General features: G+C 43.3%; 1 protein-coding gene across 1 annotated transcript; it reads right to left on the bottom strand.

Moving 5' to 3' along the window:
* Positions 1-7109: 7109 nt before the first annotated feature.
* Positions 7110-12303, bottom strand: LOC144105164 (transcription factor Adf-1-like). The gene is made up of 5 exons (XM_077638324.1): positions 12218-12303; positions 11661-12097; positions 11402-11585; positions 10107-10512; positions 7110-7151 (listed from the first exon to the last, which is right to left on the bottom strand). Exons 2-5 carry the CDS (start codon positions 11818-11820, stop codon positions 7110-7112), a joined length of 792 nt encoding a protein of 263 aa, XP_077494450.1. The 5' UTR covers positions 11821-12097; positions 12218-12303.
* Between the last annotated feature and the right edge of the window lie 290 nt (positions 12304-12593).

Here is a 12593-nt window from a genome sequence, read left to right as displayed (position 1 = left end):
TATTGCTGTAACAACCTGTGCAGTTTCCACACTTTCCATTACGCATTAGCAGCGCAAGCAATCCTATGCTCATTATGAAGGGCTCATGTGCTGAAGGAGCGTGTGGTTGAGCTGGGAACAGCTTCTTTGCATTGCAGTCCTAGTACTGTAGCATATCTCTCGTACCTGTTGCAATTTACTTGGCCAAAAAAACACGCAGGTACTATCTGATTCATTATTTTCATGATTGCCTACAGTTGGCATAAGAACGGTTGAGCCACTTACAACAGTAATGAGACTGTTTTGTTCGTGCTGTTCACAGATGCCATCAGAAGGTGATTGGGTGGAGATTGCCGAAGGCTTCAAGAAGCGATGGCTGTTTCCGAACTGTTTGGGGGCTGTTGATGGTAAACATGTTGCCATCACGACACCTGCTAACTCTGAGAGTGCTTACTTCAACTACAAGGTAAACATATTAATAGGTAATATTAATAGGTAATGCATTAGAACTGCTGGTCACAGGACTACCGTTGTGGTACATGTACATTGGTAAGGGGCTACCTGGATGTGATGGCATTGCCATGAATGCAGTGATTTATTTAGTCAACCATTAAATAACACTTACGCTATGATATGAACCACTTAAAACGATACACAATTTTCAGTGGCATGTTTTCTTTGGCTAGGCATGTAAGACAAAAGCATTGATGGAGCACCATGTGGAATTACATGCCTAGTAAATAGTTTATAATTCAATTTCTAGTCTTATGCAGTTTCAGCTTTAACACCCGAGCGGTGGCTGTGGAAAATTGTATTCCAGGTCACCTGAGGTGTTACAAAAAAACCTACAATATAATAGAACTTCATTATTTTCACCGGTTTTCCAGCTTGAAAACAAAAGCATGAATGACATCAAATAAACAAGCGACTATAATATTGCAGTTTAAGGCCTTATGGCCCAGTATGGCATTATAGCCATTCTTGGAACTAAATGAATTGTGGGGTTTAATGTCCTGAAGCGACACTTGAGCTTTGAGGCATGCAGGGGTGAAGGGCTGTAGATTAATATAGACCACCTGAGCTTTAACGTGCACTGACAGCGACATTGAACCTGCAGTCCGCTGGCTCAGTATCTGACTGTCCTGACTGCTAAGCCGCTGCGATGGGTCAGCTCTTGTTACTGAGAATGGAACAGGATGATAGAGGAAATTCAGTTATAAATTATTTTGCCCAGTGTAGGTAAATTCTTTGTATAAATTTCTTTACTAATGTGATATACATCATTGGAAAAAAAGAAACACACTCTGTACCGGTACTTTTTTTTCACTAAACCTGACTATAGGATATTTACGATATGTATTTGCAATTGTTGCAGTACTCGGTGTTAAAAAAGACGATATGTTAGAACCAGAGGATGAACATGACATTTACACTATCGTTCACATATTTGATTTTGTCTTAAAATTAATCTGCACTTTTGGTGCGTCGACATTCTCGGTGTAGTAACTGTGGGGAGGGGAGCATACCTCCTGCCCACCTCCTTTCTATTTGTCTTTTTTTGCACTGTAGACAGGTACAACTTCAGAACAAAGTGGCAAATGCCCCTCAGAACAGGCCCTCCAGGAACAAAGTGGCAAACGCCCCTCAGAGCAGGCCCTCCAGCCAGTGGTGTCGACCGTTTGACATGTCGCGTTTATTCCCTTAGCATGGCATCACGGGTTGCTAGCAGGTGGGATGAACATAGATGAACATAGATAGATGAATGGGATGAACATAGACCCCATGACACTTGACGACCCTTTTAGAAGTGCTTGCTGCATCATTCTAGAGTTGTACCGAACTATAATATATACCTGAAGTGTCTGAAAATTCTTGCTGCCTGTAAACACGCTTAGAGGGCTTGTGATGTTATTGCAATATCTCAGAAAGGTTGCCATACACCTGCTTTTTGCTTGCATGATCGGGGATGGCTTTAATACAAGCTGACTTTCTACATAAATCCAGTGTAGCTAATTTTAAATTTAATGCTGCACTAAGGCAAGTAGGCAGCATTCATTATTTTAGCAGCTAAAACTGCATTCATTGCGTCTGGCTTACATGGTTGTGGTAACTCTACTTCTCTGCATTTCAGCACACTTTCTCTATTGTCCTAATGGCCATCGTAGATAGTTGCTATAAGTACGTCCTCATCGATGTTGGTGCCGAAGGCCGCCAGAGCGATGGTGACGTCCTCAAGAATTCAGACTTTGGAAAAGCTCTGGTTGCTGGCAAGCTTCGTCTTCCACTGGGCTCCCAGCTACCCGGAACAGGAATGATTGCTCCATACGCCTTCGTTAGAGACGAGGCTTTCCAGCTGTAGAAGGACTTCATGCGGCCATTCCCTGCTAAGCAGCTTCAGGATGAGAAGAGAATCTTCAATTGTAGGCTGAGTAGAGCAAAGTATGTAATCTCATTTGTTTTGGATGATGTCAATTGAATATGTTCTAGATATGTGCAGTGATGTTGCAGGCATCAAGAAACAGTGCATAATTTTTTTATGAACCAATCTTAAAAATGGCTTGCAAGAACTGAGCCTTTTTCTGTCATAAATATCTATGGAAGTGGGCAGATTGCCTGCAGTAGTAAAAAAATTGCCACTTAATCTTATGCTTTTGATACTGTGGGTTCCAGACTTTGTGCACTCTGTGTTTACACGATATGTGTCTAATTTGAAGGGTACAACTGCTGAACATTCCCTTCATGTTCTCACAAAGGTGCTGAGTGCAGGCATTGCGTAAGGAATGTAGTTCCAGGGAGACAAAACATGCAAAAGACAAGGCAATATATATGCAAACACAAGTGCATCAAGATAAGGAGACTATATTTATTTATTTATTTGTGATACCCTCAAGGTACAAAGTACATTTCAGAGGGGAAGGGCAGCTGTTAACAAGAAAAATAAACAAAGCACAATTCATACAAAACTATAGAACGGAGGCAGGATAAAAAGAAGTGAGCAAAATGAACACGGAACAGATTAATAAAATAGTTTAAGAACAATACTAATACGTGGAGAACACAACACTCCAATAAAATATAAAAGCGATCATTATGTAATCAGAGTGGTAAGTATTCTTCTAAATTGAGTTGAATCAGTGATGCTAGTTAATGATGCGGGTAGGGAATTCCATTCTTTAGAAGTTAGCGGAAAATATGATTGCGCACATGTCACTGTGTTACAATGAGGCACTGTGACCTTGTGTTGATGATCACGACGGTGAGAAATGAACGGTGCTGGTTGAATCCATCGAGAGCGAAGTTGAAAATTGGAGTAGAAAATCTTATGGAATAGGCAGATGCGGAAGTGCTTACGGCGGGTAGCTAGGGGCAGGAGGTTTAAAGACTTTTTCATTTGGGTGACGCTAGATGTACGATGGTAATTGCCTAAAATGAATCTAGTTGCACGATTCTGGACAGTTTCCAGAACCTGTGTCAGTGAGACCTGTCCAGGGTCCCATATAGATGAAGCGTATTCCATTTGCGGTCGTACGTAGGTCATGTATAATAATGATTTTAATGAAGATGGAGCAAGTGTAAAATTTCTTCGAAGATAACCAAGCGTTTTGTTTGCTTTAGATGCTATATGTTCTATATGAAGTTTCCAGGACAGGGTGTTAGTTATATGTATGCCAAGATACCGGTACGATCTTACGCTTTCAAGGGGATGACTGTGAAGAAAATAAGGAGGACAAGTAGTATTTGAACGTGAAACTCTCATAGATTTGCATTTTTTAATATTTAGTTCCATTTTCCAATTATGACACCAGTCTAGTATGTTATTAAGATCGACCTGGAGAGAGCGAATATCGGAATCGTTAGTTATTTTACGGTAAATCACGCAGTCGTCGGCAAACAAACAAATCCTAGAGTTAACAGTAGCAGGCAGATCATTAATATAAATCAGGAACAGTAAAGGGCCAAGGACAGATCCTCGAGGAACCCTAGAACCAACTGGCACGGTAGAAGAATTAGTGTCATTAGCATGCACAAACTGAAGGCGAGAAAAAAGAAACGCGCGAATCCAGTTCAGAACAGAAGGGTCAATATTTAGAATGCTGAGTTTATATAGAAGTAATGAATGGTTAACTTTATCGAATGCCTTAGCGAAGTCGAGAAATATGCAGTCTGTGGAAAACGCGGAGTCTAAGTAGAAGTGCAGATCATTAGTAAAGGAAAGTAATTGAGTTTCACAGGAGAAACCTTTCCGAAAGCCATGCTGAGTCAGAGAAAAGAAGCTATTATCTTCAAGAAAATTAACAAGGTGAGTGAGAATTATATGTTCCATTATTTTGCAGGGTATTGATGTGAGAGAGATGGGTCGATAGTTAGATGGGTTCTGTTTGTCACCGGCTTTATGTACAGGTATGACCTTAGCAGTTTTCCAGTCCTCGGGTAGTACGCCATCATGGTACGACTGTGAGAATATGCTTTCCAAAATGATAGAGGTATATTCAACAGTATTCCGAAGAAATTTGCTATTAATGCCATCGATTCCGCTAGAAGATGTTTGTTTTAAATTATTAATGATCGGTATAATGCCATGAGAGTCAAACACAATTGGATCCATACAGTAGTAGTTACACGATTGGAGTTTGGGATGGTGGCGATCAACGGATGAGGAAGAAAATGACTGGACAAAAGAGTCATTTAGTGAAGTGGCACAAAGATGGTCCGGAATGGGATTTCCAGTTGCTGAAAGTAATGACACTTTGTCGTTAGTGCTAGGTTTTATTATGCTCCAGAAGCGTTTAGGATTAGACTTTAAGATGTTCGGGAGGGTTACATTAAAAAAAGAAAATTTAGTAGTCTTTAGTGCACGGGAATAGGCTAAGGCAGCTGATTTATATGCAGTCCATCGCTCAGGTTTTAATGAATTCCTAGCAGTTCGAAAAAGTCTTTTCTTTTTTTTAGAAAGGCGGTTTAAATATCGATTATACCATGGAGCTTGGTTATTCGAGTAGACGCGCCGAAGAGGAATATGTCGGTTAATCAATTCAGATACCTTATTTCGGAACATGCACCAGTTAGTTTCCACCGAGCGCTCGAGGTAATTAGGCAAGAATATGTCTAGAAAAGAGCTCAGTTCATCATTAATAGCAAGAAAATTAGCCTTGTTGTAGTCCCTAATATTTTTGGAGCGGTTTGATGAAGGTACGTGTTCATGAGTTAACGTGAAATGTAATACATCGTGGTCGCTCAGGCCAGGCATATGTATTACAGGTGACGTGCAATCTTCTGCAGTCGTTAATACAAGATCTAGAAGAGAGGATGAATTTTGAGTAACACGTGTGGGTGAAGTGACGATTTGTGTCAAGCCAAAGTCTGCGCAGATGGTGATAAATTGGTTAGTTTCTGCGCTCGGTGGGTTAGAAAAAGGGAACGTGTGTGACCAGATAATGTTGGGATAGTTGAAGTCCCCCAAAAGTAGAATTTGTGCGCTGGGATATCGAACAGTGATTTGATTCAGGCTGTCATGCAAGCTATCACAGAATGACATATCGCTGGAAGGGGAGCGATAGCAAACGCCGATGATCACTTTCCTGAAACCTAAATTCACGCAGCACCACACAGATTCAATATCAGAAACAATTGATATGCAGTGACAATCAAACTGCTCGTCAATTGCGAGCAAAACACCACCACCTGTTCTTTGAGTGCGGTCACTGCGGTAGACAACATATTTTTATCGCAATGAAACAATTCTGAATTAGATATTTTGCTGCTGAGCCACGTTTCAGTTAATGCAATAACATTGGCTTTGAGGTCGTTAATCAAGGTGCATGATTCATCCTTCTTACGAAAAATACTTCGAATGTTAGTATAACAAACACAAAATTCTGATTTCGATGATGTGGCATCTCTTCCCCTCGCGCATTCCTATTTCTTATCCTTATCGGGGAGTAGTTGGCGTCCAGAACGAAGAAATCTAGGTGATGCAGAAGCATTCATCGGTGCAGTATTCGAGGATGCGATTTCAAAAACAATGTCATCTACTTCATTATAACTGTAACATTTTCCATTGACATGCAGTTTCTTATACCCAAGTTTATATGGTTTATGCAGGCTTTTACCGTATTCTCTTAGCTTTTTTTGAATGTTGCGTGTGGCAACGCATAAGTCCTCACTGAGAGCAAAGCCAGTGTCTTTTAACATGGAACATTTTGCGAAAACTGATTCTCTGTGCTTATAGGTAGCAAATTTGACAATAACCGGCCTTGTTTTTCCTTCTACAAACCGACCGATCCTGTGCGCACGTAAAATGCTTTCACTTGTTAAGCTGAGGTTTAGTTTATCGGCAATGACCCCTAAAACTTTCTCTTCAGAATCAGCATACGCTTCACTTTCATCGTCTTTTATTCCGTAAAAAAGCAGATTGTCGCGTCGAGAACGGTCCTCTGCGTCGTCTAATCGGTGGCGCATTGCGCAGGCTTCCAGTTCAAGACGGTTAACTTTATCGCTTAGCTCATTAAAATCGGCCTGCCAATGCTGAAGCATTGAAGTCTGGCCTTCAACAACGTCTAACCGGGTCTTTATGTCGGAAATAGCTTGAAAAGCGATTCTTTGCTGGTCTTTCAGTTCAGTCACCGTCTCGGCTACCGATTTTTGCACTGTTTCCATCCTGATTGAGCGCTCGCTTAAATCTTTGAGTGTATTAAGAATTTCCGCAAGAGTCTGTTTGTCAGGACCCGGATTGCACTCTACGTCCCCTCACAAAAGCAATAAAAGTGAACAGAAAGGCTCGAACAAGGCTCCAGGGCATGGAAGCACGACTATAAAGGCATCATCTGACTTAAAGCAGTGGTAAGGTAGTTTGAACTGGTAACTGACCTGCATGACGAAGAAGAGCGCGCGTGAGCCTCCCATTCTTTCGGTGCTTCCATGCCCTATGAGCGGCGGCTGCGCAGCACATGCTTTTATATGGTGCACAGTGGGGACTGTCGATGATCCTGCGGCTGCGATAGACTGTGGCAGGACGTGATGAGGCAGGAAATGTTGAAGCTGTTCATGTCGGCAAGTTGTCAACCAGTCGCATCCTGGTGGAGCGGCAATACTGGATGCCCCTGAAGCAGAGGCGTTGATGGCGAGCGCGCTCAAAGGATGCACTTGGCCATGGTCTGTGGCATGCATCTGTGCTGCAAGGGAAGAATGGCTAAAAAAAGGGGCTTCACAGTTTTATTTTTTTGGAGAACGCGACTTGTGTGGGATCACACAACTGCGTATTGTTTCATTATTTGCTATTAAACATTAGTGTTATTAAACATAGCGGAAACGTGCAAATATATACGTATACCTGATAGTATAATGCCTGTTGTCTACGAACAGTACAGGTGTGATGTATGCCCCACCCTATTGTACAGCAGCTACTGTGCGTGTACAGCTGGCATGCTGTAATCTAAAGTTGTTAGTTTGCGCTTGTGCCGTGTGTATGTGTCCTTTTTGTGTCGCTTGTAGCGCATTTGTTCCCAGTATGATCAACCAACTAGCCCCTGTAATAGCTTTGCTATACATTTACATTAGTACACCTCCGCTGTGTTTAAAACACTCCAATCTCGCCAGCAGTTTTAATCTATGTCACTGCTACATGCACTTTCATATGTGTTTTTTTCCTCTTTCAATCTGAGGCAGTGTTCTTTTTACAGGAGATAATAATAATAATAATAATAATAATTGGTTTTTGGGGAAAGGAAATGGCGCAGTATCTGAGAAAATGCATTTGGCATAACTGCTGCTAGGCGGAGAATTCTGTTAAGAACAATCAACCTCCACCCAAAGAACGTGGACTACTTAGTCAAGGCCATCTGTGTCCTCCACAACTTTATTCTTACCTTGAATTCCCAAGTTAATGGGTATGCGGATAAAGAGGACAACTTGGGCAATGTAGTGCAAGGATGATGGAGCCAAAGTCTGGAATCTGTGCCACTGGACGGGCCAGAGCCCAGATACTTTCCTCTTGAAAGCACTCATGCCCGGAACTTCCCGTGCGAAGTTGCTGATGCCAGGAACCTGTTCCTGGGATATTTCTGCAGCCATTCTGGTGAGGTACCATGGTAGTGGAGCCAGCCTGGAGTTTCCAAGGCTACCTGCCTCAAGCGCCTTAGTGACCAGTGGCTTCTTCCTCTACAGTGATGGTATGTTGTGCAATATAACATGTGCAGTAAATTCCAGTACTGTTTTGAGAACCCACATTGATTGCCATTATAACCCTAGGCCACACCCATGAAGATTTTGGTTTTTAGGGTTTGCATTCGCCACTAAGGGGCACAAAGAAAAATTTGAGGTTGGTGTGTATCGACCTCGCTGTCGTCCGCAACCACTGTCACTGAAAACTGCTTTTCTAAGGTAGAAAATTAAAAAACAATGCAGTGCAGTTGTGGCCCATCAATACGCCGCCTGATAATATGGACAAATAGAACTATCGCCAATTTTTCTGCGGAATAAACTTTGTCATTATCTTAATTATGCCTTGTTAATGTGGAAACAATGGACCGGGTGAAAAAGCAAGGGATATGGGGCCTATGTACTTCTACCACATCAATATAGACAGTAGTGCCCTCCGGAAATCCCCCCCCCCCCCCCCCCCTGCAAGCTGGAAAATTACTTTGGGCCCCTCCCGAAACAAATTCCTGGCTACATGCCTCGTCTGAACTGCCCCAAACAGATATTTCCTTGCCTATATTTCAAGTGCAGGCCACTGTCTAAACACAGTGCAAATGCGTTAGTGATGCCTTTTTCTTTCTGGTTTCATGCTTTACTACGACAAGGGGCACAGTAAATGTGCTTAAGATTAGCTGTATTGCATTAATGGATGACAAACTCAGGAGCTTGTACTACATTGCAAGCTGTATGTATACGGCAGCTGTCAGCTGACTGAAGACAGCCATGTACTTACATTTCATGGGATGTAAATAGTCGATGCAGAAGACACGCCATTAAGCCATGGTGTGCCGCCACGCATCTCATTGACACTAGGCAAATCAAACTGCACATTAGTCTGAATATGATGGTGACCTGGATAATGCACTTCTAGCTCCTGATATTTTTTGCAACTTCATCTTCAGTGCCCACAAATATGTACAGAACCAGACCTAAGTCAAACTATGAATACTTTTTCTTCGAGCTTAGTTATTACGGACGATTCACATTATGGGCAGTTTTGGCGGAAACCAAGGTGTCCGCATAAATGAGGGGCGACTGTTATGTCAGAGCCAAATGAAACACAAACAAGGCAGTCGAACTAAAGACAGCAAAACGAGATTTCAGGTGAAGCAGCTTGTACACTAAACCACTCGATTTTTACTTCTGTGGTGTAACAATCACAACCTGGAAGTGTTTATGGAGCCTACCTCTGTTTCTTCTGCACCAGCTAATATTGTTTAGTTGCTGTGTTTGGATTACACTTGTTCGCACTTCACTTCACATTGATAGTATGCATGCGTCACGAATATAAGCCATTTTGCTAGCAAACTTTGTGATGGCAAGGCCAAGGTTAGGTGATCATTAATTTCTTTCAATCCTAACATCACATCTTTGAATTAACTTTTTAGAAAACAAGGTTCCCTTCCAAATATTTTATTTTCCAGAAAAAAAGTGCACATTACCACAAATTGGCACAAAAACGCAAACTTAACAGACCTGTCCTCAGTGTTTCTTTGTTTATATTCCCAACTTTTGAAACATTACATCAACTGGTTTAGGTATGTAGAAAGGATGACTGCAGTGCAACTGGCTTGGTCGTAATTTTTTGCACCCTGCATACAAGTTAAATTTAAATTAAGTACACTCCATGCATGCGGACTTGAAAAAAATTATCATAAATGCTCCGTGATGCACTGTTTGCATCACTGATGCAGTTTTTTATTTACTGATGGCAAAGGAAGCTGTCCAGAGGTTGGGTTTTTGTTTTGTTCTTTCACCCAGCTTAGAGAATGATTTTGTAGTTTTCATTTAACCTAATGTCGTCCTCATGTGACCTATCTAGCACAACAGATATGCATACTCTGTAAGATGAAAATTATGGAACATGAAATTATGGAGATGATTTCATGTAGGAGACAAGCTTGGGTTTATTCGGCAAATTCTTGCATTACCTGCGGAACTCTCAGCTGCATCTCAATCCTCCTTTCTGGTTTAACTCTCCTCATGTGGTGCACCAATGACATAGCGAAATGTTCATCCACATCCTGTGGTGTATTATTTCTAATTTGTGCTGAAGCCTGTTCCAGCTCTTCACGGAAAGACTCATGTTTTCTTTTCTTCTGTAGTGGCCTGGCTTCTGGTGGAGAAGGTGGTGGTGTTAGCGACGGCGGCTCGTCCAGCAAGCTCTGGTTATCTGGCGCGACAGCCATATCCGTGGCTATCCGCTGTTCAGCGGTAAAGGCTCCTCCTGCCTGGCCCTGGCTGTTCTCACTTGGTGGAATCGACACAGGCTCCATGTCACAGTAGCCTGTGACAATGTTCTGAAGCAGAACCTGTGCTGTCATGTTGCCGGATGTTCTGTAATTATGCATAGTAAAATAAAACAGTGCAAGACATGTGCATTCGGAATTTTGATGAGATGTGCTACATTTGTGTTGTTCAGCAAAGTAAAAGAAGCCCAATTACTTAACCTGCTTTCTATAAGCAAGGAAGAACTATTGTTGGCAAGAATACTCCAGGCATTCCCCATGCCATGGTAAGTGTAATGTGAAAGAAATGTAAATAAGCTACAGTAGCCAATCCCCATACTGACTTACGAAATTTTCAAAAAAGAATTTGGGCATGCACTTGCAGCATGCAGCAAACAGGTTGAAATTTTCATTTATTTCCATGCCGAAATTCTACAGTGCTACTGTGTACATCTAAAAGCAACTGTTAATCATGATCCACTATCGTAGGGAGGCTGGACTGGGCTCTTTGTAAGTTAGGCAGTGACAGTGGCACAAAGAAAAAAGGAGACCAAGTGCAGAGGGGGAAAAAAATTCAGCGAGTGATAGGCGCCGCATTTGCAACGAGGCATGGAACAAAGCGCTGTGCATGTGTGCTCCCGCTTGGGCCTCTGCTAATGTCTACATTTCTGTCAACCAGGCCGCACCAGTGACATGAATTAACCTTGTGTAGCGAAGGTTTGACAGACACCCTATTTCATTACATGAAGGCAAACATTGCTTCCAGCACATTACTTACAACGTTATTCGAAGTCGCTCTCTGTCGCGGAGATCTCTCAACACTTTCCCAGTTTGAATCTGCACCAAACCCTTGCCAATCTCCCACCGTGGGTATGTGCCATCGTATTTCAGGCAACAGCAACTCTCAACACTAAGCAGTATCAGGCCCAACAACAGGAAGACATCAGGCCGATGAGGTTTTATTTGCGTGCACTGATTAGAGCATGCATGAGACTTACGGCCTTCCTTCCACGCTGTCTCGCAAAAACATCATTTGGTCATAATATGCCCATGACACATCGCCGTTGACCGATTCCTCGGCATCTTCGGCTCCCGCACCACTTTTCTGACACTCCTTGTTCGCAACAAGAATCCGGCGAAACTTGTCTCTCAAAGATTTCCACCGCTTTTGCATTAAATTCTCTGAAATAAAGTCATTCAGAAGTTTCATCAAAGCCGAACACTCGATCAAGCGGAGAGCAATGCAAATACGCTTACCTGCGTTAGGTACATTCGGTAGCACGGCGGCGGCAACTTCGGCCCACAGGATATTCTTTTTCAGTCTGTTTTTGTGGTCTTTGTGCTTCACTTGCCAATGCAATGGTCTGCATTCAACATTCCTTATCAGGGTTTCGTTGTCGATGAGCGACAGCGCCATGCTAGCACGATGCAGACAACCACGCAAACAAAATGCGCCGACGGGCAAGTAGGGTAAGCCCGATTCTGGAAGTCGACTTCTGCTTCGCCGTTCCTCATTGGTTCCCTTTGCGAGGCACTTCCGGCGTCGACGCCGAGATCTGGCCTCGCCAGATATCTGCGCCCGCCTGCGTCGCCTCGTTCCGAGCGCCAGAATTTCGCCTCCGGGGACGCCGGTAGACGAGGCGCTGATGCGGCGCCGAAAAAAACGCTGCCATGTGGTTAGCGCTCTAGGGTACCTGCATGCAAGAATCCCCTTTTTACTGTTCTGTCCGGGCTGCACTTGGAAGTAAAAATGGCCTGGCTTAGCTTATGGTTAAGCCTAGGATGCGAAGCATACGTCGCTTGGCAAGCCGTACTTCTCATTCTTCTCCCGTTTCCGTGGCTCTTTGTAACTTGCGCTTTGCGGTCTGGCGAGCCGCCCTCTCCCTGGCCGACATCTCGCTGCTCAACTGACTTTCTTCTTCTTCAGTGATTGTTGGGAAGGATGAAAATGAGGGAGACACGGGCTTGTCTACTGGAGGACTAGCCTCCACGCCCACTGCCGGCGTGTCGTAGAAAGAGGAGGGGAGGGGAAAAAATATTGAAAGGAAAGGGTAGGCGCGCAGCCGCAATGATAATGTCGAATGACATACGCAGTCCCCTGTGGCCTATAGGCGGCCAGAGAGGCCGGAGGCTTCCAGGAAGTTGAGGAGGTGCCGGAGGGCTTTGGCAGGATTGTGACAGCCGGGGAAG

Source organism: Amblyomma americanum, chromosome 9, assembly GCF_052857255.1.
Source record: "Amblyomma americanum isolate KBUSLIRL-KWMA chromosome 9, ASM5285725v1, whole genome shotgun sequence".
In the NCBI taxonomy this organism is placed as follows: Eukaryota; Metazoa; Arthropoda; class Arachnida; order Ixodida; family Ixodidae; genus Amblyomma; species Amblyomma americanum.
Note: the sequence above shows the minus strand (reverse complement) of the source record. Positions and strands in the feature narration are given on the sequence as shown.

Bases quoted from the DNA above. Each gene is read 5' to 3' on its own strand.
- LOC144105164 (XM_077638324.1), bottom strand. From the start codon at position 11,820: ATGGCGCTGTCGCTCATCGACAACGAAACCCTGATAAGGAATGTTGAA. The intron at 11,586-11,660 runs GTAAGCGTATTT...ACTTTATTTCAG, and splicing joins ACCGAATGTACCTAACGCAG to AGAATTTAATGCAAAAGCGG. The intron at 10,513-11,401 runs GTAAGTCTCATG...GCATAATTACAG, and splicing joins GACAGCGTGGAAGGAAGGCC to AACATCCGGCAACATGACAG.